The 24952-nt window shown below is 39.2% G+C and overlaps 1 protein-coding gene across 1 annotated transcript; it reads left to right on the plus strand.

Moving 5' to 3' along the window:
• Positions 1 to 827: 827 nt before the first annotated feature.
• On the plus strand, positions 828 to 2930 carry LOC136991335 (S-antigen protein-like; the record flags this gene model as incomplete). The annotated part of the gene is made up of 1 exon (XM_067292173.1): positions 828 to 2930. A coding segment is annotated over one exon (2103 nt), but the record flags the coding sequence as incomplete, so codon positions are not given.
• Between the last annotated feature and the right edge of the window lie 22022 nt (positions 2931 to 24952).

Below are 24952 nucleotides of genomic sequence, written 5' to 3' on the forward strand. Positions count from 1 at the left end.
GTGTTTAATCAAAAGTAATGATATTTGGGAGTACGATTCCAATGTTTTCCCCCTTTTTACTGTCTTTGCCTCCAATAAACAAACAAGCACTAACTGGATGTAAAACAGTATTTGTACTTTTTCTTTTTTTCCTTTTTTCCTTTTTTTGTGGTTTGCAAAAATGGAAGTGACATGGCTATATGTAACAAAAGGGTCAAATCAGCAGAATTCAATGGGTTATGTAGCACCAAAACCAAAGTTTGCTATTGTGATAATAAGCATCTGAGGACTCAGATAATATGCTGTATTAACAACAACAGCAGAACAGATGGGAGCAATATTTAGAGAATTATGTGTGTTCGCCTTTCAGTGCCCTCCTGCTGTGAGAAGTAGACTACAAGAAGGAAAAGAAAAAAATTAGAAAGAAAAAAAGGACAATTAGCAAGAAGGAATGCACTGGATATTCTGGGAATGAACGTGCAAGTTGAAAACTTCACAAATTATTCTTTCCACAGTAGTTGGGACTCAGTGAAAATGTCACAGCAGAAGAATGCAAACTCTAAACACTGCAGTGAGTTCTCCCTCAACTTTGAGGACCCAAAATTACAGCTATCCCAAGACAGCATATGCTCTTCAAAGACCTAGAGCCACATGGAGGTTTAATATAGCCATGTTCACTATATCAGACTTCTTGTTTTATTATTTGAAATCTTGACAAACAGCTGTATAAAACTGGCACTGAAATGGGTTAGGAGAAAAAGCTGAAGTATATATTTAAGGAAAAGAAAGGAAGGAAGGAGGAAGGAAGGAAGGAAGGAAGGAAGGAAGGAAGGAAGGAAGGAAGGAAGGAAGGAAGGAAGGAAGGAGGAAGGAGGAAGGAGGAAGGAGGAAGGAGGAAGGAGGAAGGAGGAAGGAGGAAGGAGGAAGGAGGAAGGAGGAAGGAGGAAGGAGGAAGGAGGAAGGAGGAAGGAGGAAGGAGGAAGGAGGAAGGAGGAAGGAGGAAGGAGGAAGGAGGAAGGAGGAAGGAGGAAGGAGGAAGGAGGAAGGAGGAAGGAGGAAGGAGGAAGGAGGAAGAGAGGAAGAGAGGAAGAGAGGAAGAGAGGAAGAGAGGAAGAGAGGAAGAGAGGAAGAGAGGAAGAGAGGAAGAGAGGAAGAGAGGAAGAGAGGAAGAGAGGAAGAGAGGAAGAGAGGAAGAGAGGAAGAGAGGAAGAGAGGAAGAGAGGAAGAGAGGAAGAGAGGAAGAGAGGAAGAGAGGAAGAGAGGAAGAGAGGAAGAGAGGAAGAGAGGAAGAGAGGAAGAGAGGAAGAGAGGAAGAGAGGAAGAGAGGAAGAGAGGAAGAGAGGAAGAGAGGAAGAGAGGAAGAGAGGAAGAGAGGAAGAGAGGAAGAGAGGAAGAGAGGAAGAGAGGAAGAGAGGAAGAGAGGAAGAGAGGAAGAGAGGAAGAGAGGAAGAGAGGAAGAGAGGAAGAGAGGAAGAGAGGAAGAGAGGAAGAGAGGAAGAGAGGAAGAGAGGAAGAGAGGAAGAGAGGAAGAGAGGAAGAGAGGAAGAGAGGAAGAGAGGAAGAGAGGAAGAGAGGAAGAGAGGAAGAGAGGAAGAGAGGAAGAGAGGAAGAGAGGAAGAGAGGAAGAGAGGAAGAGAGGAAGAGAGGAAGAGAGGAAGAGAGGAAGAGAGGAAGAGAGGAAGAGAGGAAGAGAGGAAGAGAGGAAGAGAGGAAGAGAGGAAGAGAGGAAGAGAGGAAGAGAGGAAGAGAGGAAGAGAGGAAGAGAGGAAGAGAGGAAGAGAGGAAGAGAGGAAGAGAGGAAGAGAGGAAGAGAGGAAGAGAGGAAGAGAGGAAGAGAGGAAGAGAGGAAGAGAGGAAGAGAGGAAGAGAGGAAGAGAGGAAGAGAGGAAGAGAGGAAGAGAGGAAGAGAGGAAGAGAGGAAGAGAGGAAGAGAGGAAGAGAGGAAGAGAGGAAGAGAGGAAGAGAGGAAGAGAGGAAGAGAGGAAGAGAGGAAGAGAGGAAGAGAGGAAGAGAGGAAGAGAGGAAGAGAGGAAGAGAGGAAGAGAGGAAGAGAGGAAGAGAGGAAGAGAGGAAGAGAGGAAGAGAGGAAGAGAGGAAGAGAGGAAGAGAGGAAGAGAGGAAGAGAGGAAGAGAGGAAGAGAGGAAGAGAGGAAGAGAGGAAGAGAGGAAGAGAGGAAGAGAGGAAGAGAGGAAGAGAGGAAGAGAGGAAGAGAGGAAGAGAGGAAGAGAGGAAGAGAGGAAGAGAGGAAGAGAGGAAGAGAGGAAGAGAGGAAGAGAGGAAGAGAGGAAGAGAGGAAGAGAGGAAGAGAGGAAGAGAGGAAGAGAGGAAGAGAGGAAGAGAGGAAGAGAGGAAGAGAGGAAGAGAGGAAGAGAGGAAGAGAGGAAGAGAGGAAGAGAGGAAGAGAGGAAGAGAGGAAGAGAGGAAGAGAGGAAGAGAGGAAGAGAGGAAGAGAGGAAGAGAGGAAGAGAGGAAGAGAGGAAGAGAGGAAGAGAGGAAGAGAGGAAGAGAGGAAGAGAGGAAGAGAGGAAGAGAGGAAGAGAGGAAGAGAGGAAGAGAGGAAGAGAGGAAGAGAGGAAGAGAGGAAGAGAGGAAGAGAGGAAGAGAGGAAGAGAGGAAGAGAGGAAGAGAGGAAGAGAGGAAGAGAGGAAGAGAGGAAGAGAGGAAGAGAGGAAGAGAGGAAGAGAGGAAGAGAGGAAGAGAGGAAGAGAGGAAGAGAGGAAGAGAGGAAGAGAGGAAGAGAGGAAGAGAGGAAGAGAGGAAGAGAGGAAGAGAGGAAGAGAGGAAGAGAGGAAGAGAGGAAGAGAGGAAGAGAGGAAGAGAGGAAGAGAGGAAGAGAGGAAGAGAGGAAGAGAGGAAGAGAGGAAGAAAGAAGGACTTGCTATATTTAATGAAAGAATTGTTCCCAAGAGAAACCCTCTTTCACTGGGGGGGCAAAATATCCAGATACTGAGATGATAAATTAAACACTATTGAGATATAGATTATCTGTGGTGCTAATCTAGCATTAAGCCATATAAGAACATAGGTGAGTACCATCATTCAATATATAATCTTATGGAGTTCAAGGAAGATAATTTGTGAGTGAAATTACTCTTTTGTGTTTCCAGTATCAGGCTGTATTCCTTGCCAAGCACTATTCAGACTGAAGCTATTGTAAGTTTGACCTAGCAGTCATTGTGTGGTTTGATTTGTCATTAACACAAATGTAACAAGCATAAAATCTAGAGTTACATATTAATAGCTAAATGAAAGCAGCATGCCATTGTTATAAAGTTATATTAAGAATACTTACTGAAAAGTAGGTATTATTAAATACCTACAGTCCTACTTTCCTCTGGTAAGGATGCACAAGGACAACTGATGGGATCATAGAAAACAATTCAGCTGATGCTGTGTAAATTCCAGCAAAGCCTCCCTCTGTTTTAATTCTGCAGAACTGAGTAAGAAAGAGCTGCAAAATATGTTTTGAATTGGGAATAATTTGCCAATGATACCGAGATGCTTAACTAGCATTTATGACCTTGAAAATATCACTCCTAAGTAGTAAGATATGCCTTTGCATAGATAACAGAAAAACATTAATTAAGAAGGTGTCACTCTTGCCTTCTAACCTTTTAAACGAGAACACAGTAGACATTAGTAGGCTGTGGATGTTGTAGCTTCTGTTCATTTCTTACCATCCTAGTCATTACAGTGGGGAGATCTTCAAGAGCAGTGAAATCTTATAATCCAGGCATGTGTATGCTTTTAATTGAACAGTGGATATGCTTATAATACCCGTCCTTCAACTTGCATGTCAAGTAATGATGTTGGTTTTATACTGACAGTTAACAAGTATAATGTGATGATCGTGGAGTGACCTTTCAGTTGTAAATGATTGAAGAATTAACAACTTTAGCCTTAAATCACATCATCACTGAGAAAATTAAGTGGAGAGATATCCTTCCTAAGTATCTGCAAGCCCTGTAGCCATAGTAAGAGCTAAGTACCAAAAGGTCCAGCTATCTGGCAGATGAATTATTACTATAGCTTGTGGAATAGCAATGAAATGAGAAGAATGTCAGACTAATTATACTGTGATTATTTCCAAAACAAACCAATACCCAAAAAGCAGAATGGAATGACCAGAAAAGAACAAACAAAAATAATAAAAAGAAAAAAAAAATCTGGGAAAATTGCTAGAAGCTAGATTCTACTATTTATTTTATGTTAGCACATCGTCTTTAATATTGCCTATTTTCTCCATAAGCAATGGTTATGGCTCCAGACCATTTCAAATCAGTAAAGTTTTGGTTTGAGGTCAATCCTACTGCATTGTTTCCCCATAAGGGGGCTCTGAAACTGCTATATGTTCTGTTTAAAAATGAAAAATAGAAACAAATGACAAATCTGGACTCCACAAATATTATGGGACATCTTCAGCACTAAGTGCCAGATATAGCAGTTCCTTCTGCCATACCTAGCATGAATCCTTCATGTCAGTGGTACAGATATAAAAAGTAATCCAAGGATAGAGCTTCCTTTTTTAAGCAATACCATTCTGTTAAGTCACTCAGCGTCATGCATGCTTTCATTATTACTTGAACATTGTAGTATGGACTGATACGGGGCCATACAGAAGGCTATTAAATGTTGGAAATTCAAAAGGCATCTAGCCCTATTCTCTTGATGTTCCAGATACGTCTATGCTGCATCTCCCCTGTTCTCAGGGCAGCTTTGACCACTACCCATACCATTCACATGCATGCTCGTAGTGAATCCAGCTTGAGCTCCCTAACTCCCTGTACAAAAAGGGTGGAAGCAGACTTAGAGTTATAAGCATTTTTCTTGTATTGGTCTGGAGGAAGGAAAACTATGCAGTGCCAGGAGTACCACAGCCTATTCTGCCAGCTGATAAAGCTAATTTCATGTCTCCCTAAACAACAGAAGAATGTAGATCATAAGCCCTTCACTCCTCTTTTTTACTTCTTAGTCGACATTCGAAGCAAACTTCAGCCCACTTTGTTACCAGTCATGTTCAACTCAGCAAATCTGGCGTTTACTGACGCCACACAATTCTGTTCCTTCTCGAGCAATGACATTGGTAATTAAGGTCCCAACAACTTTCTTAAAATAAAATATACATTATGTTTTTAAAATAAAATGGTAAGACACAGTTCTGGCTTTTCCTTGAGGCTTATCACCATGGCATGGAAAGGTCAAATTCTTAGCATGTCTCCATACTATTTTCCTAGCAGCCTGAATTCAACACAGGCTTGCTTGCAAATGTTTTGCTCCTGCAAAACTTTCAAGTACTTAAAAAGTATATTTAATTCTTTAACATCACTGGGCTTAGCATTATGAAATAAGATGTACATGTCACAAGGATGTTATAGAATTTTTTAGGCTAAGAAACTGGTCCTCTTCAAGAGTATATCTTAACATTATTGACTTAAAGCCGTCATTTTTCATCCTGGTTGTTTCCACACTGCTAATAAAAGTTAGATTGAAGTATTCCTATCAGAAAGTATTACAGTCCAACACAGAATATCTGCCCTCACTGAGCAAATCATATTCACTCTTCATAGTATTACTATATTCCTGTATATTGATTTCTGTCACACAGCTGAGCTTTCGAAGGAAACCATTTAAACATGTTATGTATGAACTGGAAAGCTTCACAGTCAGTTTGTCTGCAGCTATAATGCTTCAAATTAGGATACATTTTGTTTCAAAAGATATTATAGTATACTAAAGTATCCTATCATTCTCAAAAAGAAAACAAACTGCATCAACTGTTTAGCAACCAAACTTTATCATATTTTCATCTTAGAAATGAGAGGTATGTTCTTAGAAGGGGAATGTCTGATTATTTTATCATTAGTATTCAGAACAGCCAAAGAAACCTTACAGACTGACTTAATTTGAGTTAGCAAAATTGTGATACATCTTTCTAATAAAGTTCAGAGAATAATAAGAACTAGAACCAAATATAGCAGCCTATCACAAATGCCTATGCACCAAATTAGGCATTTTCCTTAAGTACAACTGGTTAAACACCAAAAAACAGATAAAAGGTGCTGTCTCAGTTAATCAGTTTCTTCATTCGGACCTGCACTAATAAAATAAAAGTAGTCATGGACTTCCAACATCTTTCAAACTCTTGGTTAACCAGAGTTTTGTTTGATTAGGAGAAGTTCTGCCAACAACAATGCTTTTATTAATGAAAACTGACACTGAGATAACCCCCTTATAGAAAGCTGATTATAAAGGTTATATATTTCAAACCCTTTACTGAAAACATTGAGAATGTTCAATAGAATGGATTTTGTAAAGAATAAAAAGGCAACCCCTCCCCCAAAATAATAATAATAAATACATATATATATATATATATATATACACACTGAGAATTCAGTTGAAGTCCTGAAAGAGACAGCTGAAAAATGGAAGAGTACTATGGTAATCTTAAGAAAAAAAGTTACCTGTTTTTTATAAACTACTTTTGAAAGCTAAAATAATTAGCAACCACGTACTGGCACCAACAATATAGATTAATATATTTTTAATATTCATTAAAATATGAAAAAAATCCATATCTTAGAAGGTAGGCCTCCTCTTGTTGATGTACTTTACTTGGAAAAACGGGCGGCATTCTTCCTGATATCAGAGTTGTAAAGACTTGTTAAAGGTATGTGACACAATCTATATTCAAATTTATCATCTCAGGTTTGCACTTTAAACATCTTAAATTTAGCACTATGATCTTCGTTTTCCAAATTATCCTCTCATTGTTGAAATGCAGAGCTGGATTGGTGTGAACTTGTAAATTACAAGTTAACGAAGTTCTCTGTCTAGGGAAAATGGTACAGGGATTGAACAATGAATATAGAAATTAATTGAGAAATACACATTAAGTCTCTTCCACTCAAGTCTTTCAAAACAACAAGAGAAAGAGAGGTATTATTCGGAGAGATAAGAACTGTGATATTTACAGAATGATCTACAAACCTTTGAAACATCCAGAAAATTACAAAATGGACAATTGTTAAGAATTAGAAATTAATATTTTTGATTGCATTCAATTTCACTCAATATTTGCAGGGCAAATATTTTATGGAAAAAAAAAAAAAAAGAAGAAGCTAAGATGCTATTCAGCTTAAGGAGTTCTACCAGTTAGAACAAAAGAATTCTAGACACAAATCAAAGTGTTGGATAAGGAAAAAAACAAGCGTACTGTGCTTTTCTACCAGGCAGGAAACTGGCTCTTGGCTGACAATAACTGTGAGGACATAATACCCTTAGTCTCCTTCAATGGTAGTTTTGTTGGTTTTAGACTAAGCGAAATAATATACTAAGTTGAAGTTGATATAGGCAGTTGATATATTCCTACAAAGCGACTTGGCCTAACATATTTTTTTCCCAATACACATCCCAGAATATGAGCTAGTTGCATTTTGTCAGCCAGTTTTCTTCAGAATTCTTCATAATGACTGCCTGGCAAGAGCTTGGAAGAATTATACATGTTAATATCTGTTTACTTTTTTTTTTATTCTATCTGCTGTCATTTCCCCCAAAAGTCAATTTGCATTTTGTTGTGAACGGTTCCCGCTTGTTAACTAGTGAGTAGCTGATTCTCATTACTAAATATCAAGGAATAACAGATGATGGTTTTGAGTATAGCACCTCTCTCTCTTCTGGTAACCTGAAAAACCAACCACACACACACACACACACACACACACACACACACACACACACACACACACCCCTGCTGTGCAATAGAATAACTTGAGGGCACTGCATCCTCAACCTGAAAGTATAAATGAAAGACACAGGCAGTATAGTAGACCTGGTCTCTGTCATTACAGTATGCAGCAACAAATCTCTCTGATAATTAAAATTGAGAAGTGGGACAAAATGACTTGGAGGTATTACAGAAGGTTCTGTCACATTCTAGCATAACGTTACTGCTCCACAGAGTTATAACGACTAAAAATATTTCACAAAGGTGTTTCCTTAAACACATTCCACAATCAGTTCTTAAGACAAATATTCTAACATCACTTTGCTTCTTATTTATCAAGATAACACAGTCCAGTGACAACTGGGATCAGATCTCAACACTTGCCCTAGTCTTTAACTGTCATATTGCTAACTATAGGCAATGAACAACTGGGAAAATAGTCACTCACTACCTTTCGTGTTAATAAAATGCAGAAGGACACACAATACTCTTAGCTGCTCATGTTTCTGGACCACTCTTTTCATTGTTGCTCACTACAAGCAATATAAGCATATTATTAACTATGAACTATTCAAGGTCCTTTCTGCATATCAGAAATCCCAAAGCATCATTAACTGGAGTGAACAGAGCATCTGGTTGCTTGCGATCTTAGTTTCAGTGTATAGCATATTTAATTAAAATAAATGCCCTCCCTCACTCTCTCATAGGGGAATTAGCTCTTTAAGAAGCTTCAAAAGTGAGAATCAGTCCTCCAGCAAACATTAACATTTGGGAAGAAGCAGGAGATTGCAGGTGGGTAAAGCAGTCTATCTTCTGCATGTTACACATTTGTCCCTTAGTGCCGCATGACACTTACACTGTACATTCATCTCTGTGGGTAGGACCCTCTGCCATCCTCTTTAAAACTAAGTTTTTCTACAGACCTTTATTTATCCACAAGCCTGTTTATATCAGATGAAATTTGAGAATTCAGGTAGCCAAGCATGATAGCCTGCCTCCAGCTTGCCATCATTTGAAACATTGAAAAGTTACACACTTGACCTGTCACACTTTCTTCTTCCATCTCACTGAGCCATACATTAAACGGACATGCACAAATTCTGTTTGCCTTTTCTAATATCTAACAAACCTGAAAATGGTGTTCACATAGAAGAGATCTAAAACAGTATAAAGTGCACCGATGCCAAAGGTTTTGCTCACTTTTGGTCGCACTGATATGAACATATCACGAATTCTGTCATTTTCCTTTGGATTTGATACAGTGTAGTTAAACATTTTTATTTTCCCCAAAGCTTCCAGGAAATATGAAGAGTTAGGAGCTGCCAAATCCAGTAGCCCAATAGAGATGAGGCTGCCGCAGCTCCATGTCCCCATGTTCAGAGAGCAGCGAGGCTGAGCATGTACTCCCAATAAGCACGCACCCACATGCAACATGTACATGTACATACACACAGCCAACCACCAACACAGAAACCCGCAGGACTCGTGCAAACACAAATAGCACCAATGGTGTCATGCTGTTCCCTTCTCTGGCTCACCAGGATGAAGTCCCATTAACGGTAAATATATACACAGGTATGATGTGGATTCCTCCAGCAACAGGCCTGAGACACTCTGCCTGCTGAATAACTCGCCCTCGGACCCTCTCATCTCTGGTTGTCCCATGCACAGACACACGTATGTGAAAGGGTCTCCCAGCAGCTGGCTTGGCCCTCCTGGTCCCTCCAGTGGCCAACCCTCAGACCGTTTGAGCTCTCCAATATCCAGCCCAGACTTATAGCTGCTTTGATACCTGCTTCCCACTTCTCCTACATACTTGCTAGTGGGGCTTGATATTCACTAGGAGTCACACACTGACATAAGCACTCGCACAATACAGACACACTCTGGTCTCTCCAGTTGCTGTGGCCCAGTTGTCCCACTCCGGTTCTTTGCACTCAGACCTCCACAGGCACATGGACTAAACAACCTCTCACCCAGAATAATAGTTAGAAATGGTTTTAATAAAACAACAGGACAGGCTGCCCTGATCAGGTGCAGGGCATGGCTGAACCAGCGCACTGAAAGCAACCACCTTACAAGCAACTGGCCCCTCTTATCCCTTTACCACTCGATTTTCTCACTCTTATTCCTCCCCAAACCACCCTAATAAGACCTGCACAGTCCCTTGATGCTCTTCCCCTGCATCTGATAATGAGTGCCCCACACCCAGGGTCAGTCTGTGGGGTGCTCCGGAGAGCCTCTCCCCTTGAGTCACTGTGATGGGTGTCATCCTCAACGAGGGGCTGATGGCACTTCTGTGACAGCCCTGGCAGGAGCCAGATCGGGGGCTCCATTTCTCTCTGGAGTTATTGGGGTTCCCCCACCTGCCACTGTGCCACCCCATGTCCTTTCATGTATGTGGGGATGAGGCTTTTACCAGATGCTCAAGAAGAGAGTAAACTGCAACTACAGAATAAACCTTTTCCTTCCCCCTCCCTACCCCCTCATATACCTGCTGCCACTGCTTCTAGCAATTTGAAGTAATAAGGATTTCCTGTGTCAGAGTTTCATCTGGGCTCTTGTATTAAATCCGTACTGATAGACTCATATTGTCAAATCACTTTTCAATTCTGTTTATATTTTGGTCACTTACAGCAATGAATTTTGTGTGGAAAAAGTACTTCCTTTTATTTGTGTTAATTCTGCTGTAAGATCGTCTGGCTCACTGGCCTACTTTTCTTTTTTGAATTAAGATATTGAGATGTACATTGATACATAAATAATACCTTTGAAATGATTCTTCACTGCACAGGAGGAAGAGTGGCAGAACACAGCTCGCCAAGTTTACTTCACAAGGGGAACTTAAGTGTCCCTTTTCGGGCATTGTATTCAAAATTGAGTCAAAAACAAAACAACAACAACAACCACCACCACCGAAAAAAAAAACCCACAAAACCACCACCACCTATTGTCTAATCCTAGCTAAAATTCTCCAGGTATTTTATTTTCCACTATAAAGAATATAATGATTTTACATTTTTATAACTGACCACATTCACAGCTACCTACAACTCCATGGTTAGCAGCAACTCAACAATTATTCCATTCTCAAGCCTCAAATCATAGAGTAGGTCTTCCTCCACCACAGAAGTCCCTACAAACACAGTCAACAGCCACAGAAGATGCAACTAAAACACAGAGGCAGTGATGGTAACCAGTCATCATCATTTTCCCCCACCAAACCACAGTGTGCAATTTCTGGGATTTGGGAACCTTATGTTCTATCACAGTAAACTTAATCCACCAATACATCCACAAGGCTATAGACAAGTCTGGACAGGCCTTACCCATATCTCCTTTTCAAAATGTTTTCACATGGTATGAAAATTTAAAATATTTATTTAAATAGGTATTCATGACTAACCACTGGAATTGAGTCATTTTCTCTCTTTTCCAGTGGATATGATGCTTTTTTTATCCTGTGAACACCATGCTTAGTTGCCAAATCTCTCCAGCTACAATATCCATCTAGGCACCTAACTTGGATTCTAACTTCTAGTAAGCAGTAGCACCCAAAAATTAAGCTGATCTTAGCTCTTAGCTCTGCAATGCTGTATTATTTGCCCTTTATGAACAGACTTTTCACTTAGGTTATGAAGACAGCCCAAGGAAGATAATAATGGAGTCACGAAAGCACTGATCAGAGTTGATGTAAGAGTCAGAACAACTGGAACTTTTACTGAAAGCAGGTAAGTTGTTTATACAATAACAAAATCATCACCCAAAACTTAATGCACGCATTTGCTGAGGTTTCAACAGTTCAGTAAAATTTATCGGTTACACTTCTCTGCCTCTCTTTGCTCCATGGTAGAGCCAGTCAGGACCAAGATTAAGAGGAGAAAATCAAAACCAATTCTAGCAGTATTTTTAAACCTGAGTAGAGCCTAAATGAAATACAAATCATGCAAGATTCTACCCCCCCCCATTTTTTTTAAACTGCACATGGTTGTATACGAGTATATGTAATGTCAGGTGCTTGAATATATATTCATAAACACACACACACATATATAGAGACACATATTTTGGACAACCTTCAAGAAATCATGACAGATTTGACTACCTGGAATTTTCCCGTCACTCAGCTGAGCATGCTGTCTTTCGGGAACTGTAGGTCAGTCTAAGCTGTAAGTGACTTGATTGTAGCAAGAATACATGCACACACAACACCATAGCTGTGTCTTCTCTTGTTTTATTACCATCCTATCATGTAGCTCAGAATTACTTCAGTAATACTTTAAGGAAGTTTCATGCTATAGTCCCCCAAGGAAAAAGTTAGGTAAACCTTAGAGCTGCAGCATAAAGAAGATGAGAAAGTACTGTAAGAAACATCTCTTACAAGGGAATATCCTCAGAACAGCAAACCATTATAGAATAATAAGCATTTTTTCCTGTGTGTTGATGATTTTGCAGTTACTACATATTACATATGTTCCGTCAAAATAAAACCACCTTAAGGATTGAACTCCAACTAAAATTCAGCTCAAGTATTTAAATCATAGTTCATAGAAAAATTAATAAAAGTGTACTGGGAAAAACAAGATTATCAAATTAAATTCTGTGCATCTCAGACAATAAGTTTGTCTCTTTAGGACAAACACAGCCTCCCCCATACAGATGTGAATGTGCCACCCTCTCTCTAGGTTTACAGAATATGAATACTTGTCTATATTTTTGATAACAAGGATGCTACAAAGCTTGAAACGTCAGCCTTGCCAGTCATTATTACTAAATGCATGCAACACAGGCTGTATGAAGATTGCTCTGGAGGAGCTTGCTTTCAGCAGAGGGTTAACTAGAGAAAACTAGACTCTTGCAGGTGTAAAAGGCTGCTTCTTCAGCTGTCACAGCGGGAATCTGGCCATTGCACCCAAACCCTTATGGCCCACTGGCAGAGGCTGAAAGGTTGAAGGAGCACATTAACCTTTACCCGAGTCTCCCAATGGTGCAGGGTTGTGACATGGCCCCCCATAGGCATGCACAGGCCCACAAATGTAAGTGTAGCCAGTTTTGCCCAGAAAAACATAATTAGCAAGATTCGGATCCCAGTTGTTTATCCTCACGGCAAGCCAGATAGTCAAACTTGCATATGAACTGCACTGATTCAGGAAATTATTCGTACTCAAGAAAGGATGCAAGCATTAGTTTCCTCCTAGAATTAAAGCATTCAGGATTAAAGCACAGCCCCAACTTTGTTTAAAAATCTCTCAGTTAAGTGTCACAAAGGCATTACATAAACTGGGTACAAAATCAATTTCCTCCTGCCACTGATCAAATTCATTGTCACACTAAGTGTACATGCTTCAATCAAATATGCAAATCCTGTAGTTGTGGGTGTTTTTAAAAAAAAAAAAAAAAAAAAAAAAAAAACACCATCGTGACGCTGGGGTGGGGAGGAGTGTCACAGTACAGGGGTCACAATGTTTCTGACATGAGAATAACATCCAAAGAAGTGGGAACAGAATAACAAATTCACCTGCAGAGTAGGTTACTACTGCTTCATGCTTACCAAGCAAATGAATTACTAACTAGATCTCTATTTGTGCATTATATGGGATGCAGTGGGCAGTCTTTTCCTTCCCAAGAACCAGACAAGATCTTGGCTGGCTGTTCCTTAATCACATTTATTTTTGCTAGCCATCTTTCCCCCAAGTCAAGTTCAGAGCTATAATGTGGCCAGCATCCCTATAAAAATGTTCCCTCCTATGTAAAATCCTTTCATTCCCTCCTAGTTGCACAGTGTATATCTGTCTCCAACTTCCAGTGCCACAAAGCAGCTCTTCTGCCCACACTGTGTGCTCTCCTGATGCTTCTCTCATATCTGCAGCTTTTTCCCTGCCCATTAGTGCCTGCTGCAAGAGCCTTTCCCCTCACAGGACAGGGAGCCTCAGCCACACATGACAAACATCCCCTCATTGCACTGTCCTCTTAGGCTTCATAGGTTTAGTGTTCTACCTCCACCTCTAGCAAATACAGGCCTTTGTTTTTTGTAATCAAATGGCTATCTGAAAAAAAGTGATGTGAGAAGGAGTCTAGAATTACTTTTAATTTGAACAAACCAACAAGATTAATCTTATGGAGCCAGTATGAACACTTAACATTTATGCTCTGCTGCATACTAAAACTATGTTAGGTACCTTGGTAATTACAGTACCATCTGGAGCACTTCTAAGACTCTAAGAATTTGTTGGTCTGTTTGCTTGTGTCCATAATAAAATAAATGCAGAAGACACGTTCATCTATCTCACAGGCCAGAGGAAATACGCAGTTTGAGTTCTTTTCTTATTTCATTTCCATTTTTTATTGCAAACAGATACAAACCATACCCCATATCTGCATAGCCCCAGTGCTGTGTCTATAATGTGTCAAACTAAAAGCCCAGATGGGCCCCATAAGTACAAGCAAACTTTAGAACCAGCCCATCTTTCATATACTTTACTATCCCACTCCAGCCCTCCTAGCTGTGCTGTTTTGCTGACATATTATCCAAAGCTCAGTCACAACAGCAGTGCTGAGAGAGAAACAAGATGGCAATGGTATCAGTATCAAACATTAAACCTATAGCTTGCTTTTTCTCTTTGTAATCCAAATAACAGGTCACCTAGGGAAAGAAAAAGGAAAAAGAAAGGAACAACAAGAGCAACAATAGCAGTGACAGCATGCAAGGTTCATAAACAGTTCATCGTGGCATTATGACCTGTGATGATCTGCCAGGAGGAAGGAGAGCAAAAGGGATCATATTGCTCAATTTCTGGGTAGCACTTGCTATCTACTGTACGCACTAGAAGTCATCCATGAAATTAAAGGCCACCCTGGTTTTGGATTACATTTTAAAACTCCACCTGCAAGTCTTTAAACCTCTGCCCACTTCACTGTAAGCCAGCTCAGTCTGAAGGACCAACTGAGCCAGATTTTTCACCAAAAAGGGATTGTGATAGTGCAATGAATCAATGCTGTCTCATACCAGCAAGAGAGAATTCAGGCTCAGTGCAAAATAACGAGCAGGCATCCTCTTTCCTGAAGTTGACACCGGCCTGTCTGTAGGCCCTGCAAAGCTCGCTGCAGAAGCAGGGTCCCCAACAGTGGCTATCTACTATCAACCAGATTTGCTTGACATGTTAGAAACGGTTATGGTTGTTCTCCTAAACATGCTAATAAAAAAAAAATAGTTGTATTCATATAGAAAGTTGAACATAAGAATATGCTTGGTTTAATTACTACATGAAATCATCATGATTAGGCTATAAATTCCTGAACACAATGTAGAGCTGCAAAGGGTTTTTATAAGAAGCCCTTTGTTACCATTTTGTTTTGGTCTTTACATCATCAACCTTATCACGCATATAGACAGCTAGGGGATGCTTCAGCAAAGTAAACAGTCTTAGAAGGATTATATGGGAGGATCTGGAAGATGCATATACCCCATCCCACAACATGTTTTCCAGTTACCAAATTCCTAAGTGCTAATATCAGCACAACAGTATTTATGTTAAGCGTTTTGGTCCATTTGCAGTGTAGAAGAACTTAGTGATATTACTGTTTGTTTGGTTTTGGTGAGAATAGTTTAGACAAAAGCCCCTATCTCTTCTTCTTAATTATATACAATCCATAAAATTGATTGAACAGTTGGAAGATTAAAAAAATTTGAAGAGGTGTGGTATTTAAGAGGCAGAACTGCTTGTGGGCAAGCCTATGGGTGACAGTGACGATAAGAAATAAGAGTAGACACAGAAGAGAAACGCCCATTAAAGATACAAATCAAATGACCAACTGCCATATATACAAGGCAGTTTCTGAAACCCTAGATATCCTACATGGTGCTATTACTCTAGGAAAAATGGAGTCCTAAGCTAGAATTCTGATGTTTCACTGAAGGCTTTGAACCAAGAGACATGAAATAAGCACTATTAGTTGTCATGATTATTAACCTTTCAAAGATAATCTAAGGACGCAGTTTCATTTTCCATTTATTTCAAATGAAAGGCTTAAAAACTGTCATATTAAAATAATAGGAAGAGATTTGGGGGGCGGGGGGGACACCAAACCAAGGCAAGCAATTCTAGGTCATGTGTCCTTTCAGACAAAACTAAGGGCAATACTTGATATTATAGGACACTGTATCCTCAGCATTACCTACAGCAGGCACTTGTAAGTTAATATTATGACCAATTAAGGAAAATGAATACAAATGATATGACATATGGTTCTGGCAGCCACCTGGTTAGAATGCATGACTGGTCCCAGAGTGGCACAAAGTTAGAGAAAGAATTGATTCCAGTTAGGTATATTCTTATAACTCTCCCACTTCCCGAATTCAAGGTCTCATGGTTTGTACTAGATTTATCAGATGTACAGTAGTAGTTACCACAGTATGATGAAAGAGTAGAGTCAAGTGTTCATACTATGGTAGAACTGCTGTAACGGTAGGAGTCCCTTTCAGTAGAAAAAAAGTATCACAGCAAGCATTTCTTTGGCTGCAGGCACAGTAACAGATTCTGTGCTACAATTAGTTTGCTACTACTTCCCAGCAGAAGCAGTTCAGGCAATCGGAGTATCAAGCATCACCATAAAAATCAGCCAGCACTGACATCTTTCAGAGGAAGCCTTCTTTTCTTTATAGCAGGGGAAAACAGAGAAGGAAAAGGGAATTTCTTTCGCCTTCATTGGGGAAAAGAACACAGGTTCTGCTATCATACTTGGGAAAAACTATCAAAATAATCTCTTTAGAACTATCATTTTTTCCCCCTGTAAAGCCCTTATTATTTTTTCCCTCTCCTAGATATTTACCAAAATATTTTGTCTTGCCTTTTATTGCATTCCATGGTTAACTGTATGAAACCATATTCCTTAATTACAGCAATAGCTAACGGGCTTGATGCTGTTCCAGCCATAATCAGTATTAAAAAACATTCAGTCAGTTTGCTGGGTGAACTATTCTGGCCTAACTATGGAAAGTCCTTAGTACTTCAGAGAATTAGTCAATATGTCCCTGTCCTTATTACAAATAACAGTGTCTTTTTTTTGTTGTATCATAAACTTCAGCTTCATCGGTGGTGTCTTAGTGTATTGGTATATCTTGGAAGGTGTCATTTATATACTAGAAGAATGTAAAAAAACAGCTTCGTTAGATCAGACCAAAGGTCCCTCTAGAATAGTATCCATTCTTTGATGATAGCAAACAGCAGACACTTGCAGAAGATGGTAAAAATAGAGCAAGTAGGTAGTAATACTTATTTTGAACACTATTCTGGTCTCTATCTGTAGTTCAAGGATTTCCTAAGCTACAGGTAGTGTTCTTGAATTTAGTGATTTTTCATGGAGTATCTCCTGCAAAATTGGCCACTTTTTGAAGGCTTACAAACTTATAGCATCCACAGCATCCTGTAGCAAGGAACTCCTTAGCTTACCAACATATAATGAGAAGAACGAATTTATTTTGTTTGTTTTGGACTTCTCCTGCTAGTTTCATTTTAGAATTCTATCTTTATTGCTCCTCAATCAATGAGAAACCATCACATTTATGTGGTGCCACTAGGCATAATCTTTTTCTCTGCACTAGAAGTAGGATCACATCCACAGAGTGCTTGAAAATATAAGCTTATCTGTAATATGATTTGGACTCAGAAATACCCATTAAAGTACAGAGCACTGCAAGAAGCATGTCCATTATTTGACAGTTAATCAATATTAAATCTTGTTATCTCTGATATCATATCTATCTCATTTTTTCCCCTCATTTCATATTTCACCTATCAGGTCTTCTGTTTTTCCTCCCTATGAGTCTGACTTCACTACAACCATCTAATGGATCTGCTGTCCTTTTTTCTGATGATAGTGCCATCTTCTCATCCCAGGGTTGCTTTTCTTTACTAAGAGGATTAACATATATGAGCCCCCGTTGCTTGGCTTTGCACAGCAAATTACTGAAACAGTTATCCATTACTGATAGTTGTGTGATATTTTCTAAATTAAGCTTGTTTGGGGTATACCAAGGCTTCATTTATGCTGCAAAGGCAGTCAAATGATATACAGACTCTTTTAGGAATTGCATTACAGCATTAATTCCTGACTAGCTGGGGACAGCTCTGTCTCTCTGCCCCAGAAGTTGATTTTAATCAGTGAGGACAGGCTCTTGCCACACACATACATTGCTTTACACAGAAACTCTTAAGATAGGCATATACTGATTATGCACAGAGGTCTTCCTTTTACATTAATAAAGTGAACCTGGAAGAATACAGATAGCATTCTTTTGTAGCAATGCTTTCCACACTAGGTTTATTAAGCCCTCTTTTATTCCAGGAAATCTTTCTGCTGAAAGATCTTCTGAAGTATTATTATTATTTTTTCCCCCCTAAATCATCTATCTCACCCAAAGACTAGGATTTTCTTGTGGTTAAAGAAAAAATTTTCCAGCTCTGTGATTTTGAAGCTCATTTGCTGTATTTTGTTCTCCGTTACTGGTTTTCAAGCATGACATCCAATGTTTTATACTAATAGCTGCCACATTAGTTAATGTGCTCAGTGCTGATGAGTCATATATTGAAGCTGAGTATAACTGTGCAGAGCTGAGAGGAAAATTTTGTTTTAAGCTAGTAAACAAAGGAGGAGGTCAACATGAAGTTAATCAAGGGCTCATTTCTAACCTGAAGGCAATCCCGTGCATTCTGGGGACCCAATTTGCCTGTGCAGTCAGCTTGTCAAGAATTCTGACTGCAAATAGATATTTGTCAAACTAGACTACTTCCTATATCCAAGTGCCAAAGTAATACCTAGAACAAGAGTGGATGTGAAGGCAACACCTACTCCCAAATACAGACCCTTACTGTCTCCACTCCTCAGCTTCTTACAAAGAGAAACTCAAGATGCAGTAGGAGCCCTTATTCAGAAAAGCTTTTTCCCTTATTTCCCTTTGAACGTACCATGGGCCTTTAATTAATAAATGACTAGCAATTATATTGTAAAGATTGTCTCCCCAAGAACAGGAGGATGGAGTCATTAGCAAGGTAGAAAACTCTTCCTACACTTACAGCAAATGTCAGATATTTGGACAAATACAGACCCACTTTTAAATTTTAATCAGTAGATTGAGGATTTGACAGAACCCCACATTGCCAGCAGTACTGAACTTCATTATCTCCAGACACCCAGAAATACTCTATGTTGCGAGTGACCAACACACCCCTACTATGGAAGAAGGCTCAGAGGAGATGAGCAAGGGTGATTTGCCCATGAAACTCAGGGAAGAAGGGAGGGAGTGACTGACCACAGCTCTTGCACAGAGAGCTGAATTTATCTCAACACAAAGGGGACCAGAGGGTGGACTTTGTTTTACTTAAACAGCTATGTCAGTTGAGTGGATCAACTGACTGTATCGCAGTTGGGTGGATCAACTGGTGGTGTAAATGTTTCCCTCTGAGTTAATCAAAAGAACATGAATGTCTCCCTGAGTTCGCCAAACCAGCATGGGGGAAGCATATGGGGCTCAACGCAATACAAAGTATAAAAAATGAACAACTAACAAAAGAATTTCAAAGAGAGCAATGGGTTTAAGCTGGTTTCAGCCCACATGTTCCTTCCCAGCAACTGGGAAGTTGTGACAGTGAACATATTATAAACACCAGTAATGGGAACCACATCTGTATTGTGATTCAACTGTATATTGCAATTGCTACACGTGTAAGTTACAGCAATATACTTAAATCACAATATACTTTACTAAGTGTATGTCCTGTGTATCATCAAATATCTTCACATAACTAAATCTGATATTAAACATTACACCCTCCACATGTGAAATATCTAAAAGAACCTGGTCACAGACCATTGGACTCTGACATATGTCTCTGAGACAGAGCACTTTTTATGACAGAGAAGAGCAATCAGGAGAATATGCAGTTGCACTGACTGATTCAGATGGCATCAAAGCCTTTTCCTTATACTCCAAGTCATCCAGGAGGTAGTTTGCCAAGGACAGAGGTGCTCTGTGCACTCCTTTCACTTGTTCATGCATATGGTGTCCACTTGCAGTTTGTCCCTTCAAATGAGAACAAGAGTCTTTCTCTTTTTGAGCATATTTTTTTGTTGTTGTTGCTCCTTTTCCTACCTAGGGGATGGAGCTGCTAGGTGTAGTGAAGGTGCCTTTAGGCATGAGTCCACCTGATACCCCTATTAATGTGCTTTTCATAGAATGCCAAAGTATAAAGCAGATGCAAAAAAGGCACGTCTTTCCCCAGACACAGCACAAATTTGAGAGAATATACAAAATGGCACACAAATTCTTTGCAGGATGAATCCTGATGAAATTCCAGGGAGAGGAGTTGTAATAGTGCAGAAAAGATTAAACACCAGGAGTGCTATAACTGCCTCACAACAATATATAGTAATCAAATAATCCTTTACAGACAGCATTTCAGGTTTCATCTTTCCCCTCAGTCCTTATTTGGTTTTTCAGTAATCTGCTGGTATTTAGTTGCTTTAAAAGCTATTTTATTAAATTCAAATTAAAAATTCAGCTGGGACTTCTGAATTCAGCTGTATTGCCACTTTTGGTAATTGACTTCTTTTAGGTTTAGGTCTGTAAGTCTTTAGGTCTGTAGTTTAACACAGAATTAGCAGAGCTAACAACAAAAGTTACCAACTAAAACACAATGCCATTACACTCCTACATGATAAAGGAAAGGAGGACATCAGGAGAGGTGATGTGAACCTGGGAGAAGCAGCTCACAGTGAATATACATGGATTACTGACACTAATTCTTTCAGCATCCTAATATTTAAAGTTACATGCAACTTCTTTGGCTTTTTCTTCTGCCAACAGAAATGTTGTAACAAAAGAATATTAGCTTTTCTCTTATCTTATCTAAGCATCTATAATTCATTACTTAAAGGGAAAAGAGAATGGTGGCAAATTTTATGCCCATAAGACAGCCAGGGCTATGATTGTTATTCATTTGTTTTTTTCCCCCCTTGAAGTTCTTATGACAGGTTAAATGATCTCTATGCCTGAAAGTACTGCAGTTTGAGGGCTCTAGTTTTTTTGTTGGTGGTGGTGATGTGGAAATGCATTTCCTCTTGTTGTTAAGAGAAGGGAAAAACAAGAATATCTCAAAGGTTGCATCTGAAGGTGGTGGGTTTATTTCAAAAGCTGTAGGATAAGGAAAGCTAAGCTTCTGTATGTATATAAGAGGGCTGCAGTATTTCTCTCAGATTGGCTGAGGGTAGTGCACTTTGGTAGAAGATTCCGGTGAGATGCTTCGCCCTTTCAAAGTTTTCTCATCTTTCTTTTCAGACATACACCAATTCACAGCCAAAATACATTTGCTGCTTAGATCTATTAGTCTATAATTATGCTTTTTGGAGATGTCTCCAAAAATCCCTTCAACCTGTATGGTTATAAAACTAAGTCTAACTGTTTATGTTCCCTTTGTTCATCTGTTTGCATCTTGCGCAACATAAAGGCACAAGAGAGCTTTATCACTGTAAATACATTATATAAAATAGTCTCCTTAACTACTTTCCTGATGTTGTTATTATATGACAATAACTCCACAAAGAGAACTTTGGGATAATATCAGCTGTGAAACATTACAAACAGAGGGCAATGAACTAACTGCCACATAATTTAAGCTGCCTGGAATCAGCTACGCTCCTCTGCCTTTTTTTTCCCTCCTCTCCTGGAATACCAGAACAAGAGATTTATGCTATTAGTTTCCCCAGAAGTTTAGTGAAATTAAATATCATCATAGATCTGTTGTGCAATTGCTTCATCATAATTGGAGCAAGACATCATAAAAGAAGACTGCATCAAAGATAGTCTGAAGTTTCTGCTCATTTGAAATTTGGAAAGAGATCACACTTGGGGGCACAGGAACAGGTATTTTTCTTTATACGTTGTAAGAAAACCACAGATCAGAACACCCAGAAGTGTATGATCCCGAAGCGTTCTGGATATAGATCCCACTTTTGTTACCTTTATTTATTTTTTTTTTAATTTATTTTTTTTTTCCTCCAAGTTACTGATATTATTTTGATCTTTTCTGGAGAGCAACTATATGCTATAACCCAAGACCTCAGTAAGGTCTATAAATGCTCATGTAAAAACAAAGTCAACAAAAATGAGCAAAATCAGTTAAGACACGAACATTGATGGAAAGCTAGAAGGTGAAACATTTCAGGAGAGCTGTGATTTCCAATTCTGTCAACACCCAAGTACTATTTCAATGAGCCTAGTCACACATGCAATCTTTAAGCAGATTGTAAGTATGTTCCTAACTACACTCCAAATATATTCCATTAAAGCATATTTTGAGCTGCTTTATGTCCATTTTAATTGTTTGTTGATTCTGTTAGTCTGTATTCCTCTTTTTGGAAACCTGACAGTTTTCTGCCAGTGTTGTTGCAGATGTGTGACAGCACAGAAGCATCACAAATGTGGAATTTGTTTCTGTAATGACACACTTTTGACATCTCCAGCGGAAACACCCCTCTTATTTTATTGCTCACAAACACAGCCTGCTGTCTGCTCCAGCTTGCCCCGAATAATCTCTTAAATTTCCACTGGGTCTAAGGTAGCTTTATGTCCTCACAAATCAATTTGCTGAGATTCAGTACATTTTACTGTGGGAACATTTATCCTATAACAATGACTTCCTGTTGCAAAGGAGAACTAAAAAGAATCATTTGTCTGCATGCAGTTAAGGCCTTGAACACACACTGCCACCATTCTCACAGCCCATAACTGTTTGTGCGCAAAACCCCTGCTTCATGAACTGTTACTCCTCTTTTTATAGTGCAATTTAGGGGAGGGGAAGGAAAAAAAACAGAAAAATTGGTGAGCTGTTTCTTAATTTAATGGACTTATTATATTCTGCCACCAGCTGCCAAATAATTTGTAGAGATGTATTATCTTTTTGTGAATGTGCCCTAAGAGAGAGACAAAAGTAGAAAGGCCATTTATTAAGTGTATGGCAAAGAAAAAACAAACATTGTCTTCTGGAAAGAAATTAAAAGAGACATCTCTCTTGGGTATGGATTAATTAGCAGAGAAGTACAAGTAGCATTTTTATTTAACTTCTGAAAAAAGTCATTAATTAATACAATACCATTCAGCTGAACATTTAATCCCAGGAGTCCAGCGTAGTTCAATGTAAAGGCCGGCTCTACCCTTAACAGTCAGATCCTCATTCAGGGCTGCCTTTCAAACGTCCTCAAAGATTTTGATTCCCATGGTTCTGATCTAGGTCATTTCAGTTATTTAAGCATCTTAACTCAAAATTGGGATGCTTCACTTTTGAACTTTTGATTCAGTGACCTGTATTTCTCCTACCAAGTCCGTCTTGGCAATTGGCACGTGAATAGGACTCCAGAAGCCAGGTATTTCTCTGCCTGAATTCACCAGGAGATCAGTTTTGTGTTTGCTCTCACATAGTGCCCAATACCTGCCATAGTGGCTATCACTTCAGAACTTAAGGGGGAGGGGGGGGGAGTGTGAAAACAATACCTTATAGAACAGCCTAGTAATTAGGATACTCACTGACGATAAAGCAGGCCAATGTATTTGTCCCCCTAAGTCTCTTCTCTAAAGCAACTGCCAAAAGCCCTACACTACTGTAGTGTTTGTTCCGGACCAATAAGTCTTTTGTTTCTTTCTCCTAAAAGCTTATCTTTTGGATAACACGACTGTCAGGTGCCAGCTGCTTGGCCATCATACCCTACCAAATAGGAGCAATGGGTTCAGCCCCCCACTACCATGCCCTGGTGGCCCCTGAACCTGGATATCTCATGTCTGATAGACTATTAGATAAGGGAGCAGGAAAAAAAACCTAGAGACAATGATACTTAAAAAGAATAGAGGGGTATAAAAATGGTATTTGTTCATACTCTAACCTACCTAGATTCCTTACAGCAAATCAAGAAAAAAGTTTCCTTAGGAACATCTGTTGGGTAACATTTTGTGTCCCACGATTGATTTCACGATAAAAGCTACTGTTGAATAGCTCTAGCATCCTGACTCCTCCAGGTGACTGTTGCGAATTTTATTTCAAATTCCTTAACTTTCTCACTCCTATGTACACAGGACATGACTTTCAGAGAGAAAGGTTTCTCAGAGTCCAAGTTATAACACAAGTGGCTGAAATGACTTTAATAGTAAACTTGTGTGGTAAATATCATGATAAAAATGATATAAATTAATTATAGAATCAATTCTTTACTGATATATGCTCTAAATTACTCCCTTGAGTGATATTTGCATCTCATCTATCCCAATCCTTTTTCTTTCCATGTTAATCTTTTCCACATTCTCAAGCAGCCAGGAAAGAAAATGTGTCAGTCACATTTTGTTTGAGGTAAATCTTACCTTAAATCTAAGCAAATTACAACTTAACTGTGGATAAATTATTCATTACAATTGTTCATGTCTCTCTCATTATTATATTATTCAGAAATGCTCTGACCCAGTCATCTGGTATATTTTAAAAATATAAATTCCCACAGTTTAATAAAAGTGACGTACAGTATGATAGTGTGATGCTGAGGTTAAATATCTCTTGAGGATCACCCTGTAAATTCAATTTCTCTATGTTCTGTTTTTCTTTCCTCCCCAGGGATCCTGAAGTTGCTGTGAAAGCCAGATAAAACCTAACTCAAAATAGAGAAATGTTCATGAAATCCACAGGTATGGATTGCATCAAAACTCATAATATTATACTTTGCATGAATGCAATCAAAGAAACACAAGTGTACATGAAAGTTTGCTTGCTTCTGACATCTGTCTTTATCTATAGCGTACTCAGCATGAAATAGTCCAGATAAAGTTAGCACTACCGGTTTTGCAAAAACCAAGCTCTCTCCTAAGCTTGAAGTCAGCTGGCATTTGGAAGGAGGATGGGACATGGTGAATGTTTTTGGAGTGGCTTAACAACCCAGTGGCTTACTATATTAAGTTGAGAAGCAAAATGGATGTGAACAAGAAACAAATAAAATCACTACATCTGATGGCCTGGACAAATGAAGCAAGGATTACAGAAGATGGCTCTCCAGCAAGACTATTGTGAAGAGTGAAGTTTTGCAGAATGAAATGGAGGCTTATTCTTCATGCAGAGTCAGTCCACTTCAGGTGAACATAAAAGTGGCTGTTTAGTTCTTAATGAGTATTGGAAGAAGCCGGTGCCCAATGTTCTAAATTCAGGTGCAGTGAAGAC

The sequence above is a fragment of the Apteryx mantelli genome, chromosome 2 (assembly GCF_036417845.1).
Source record: "Apteryx mantelli isolate bAptMan1 chromosome 2, bAptMan1.hap1, whole genome shotgun sequence".
NCBI classification, from domain to species: domain Eukaryota; kingdom Metazoa; phylum Chordata; class Aves; order Apterygiformes; family Apterygidae; genus Apteryx; species Apteryx mantelli.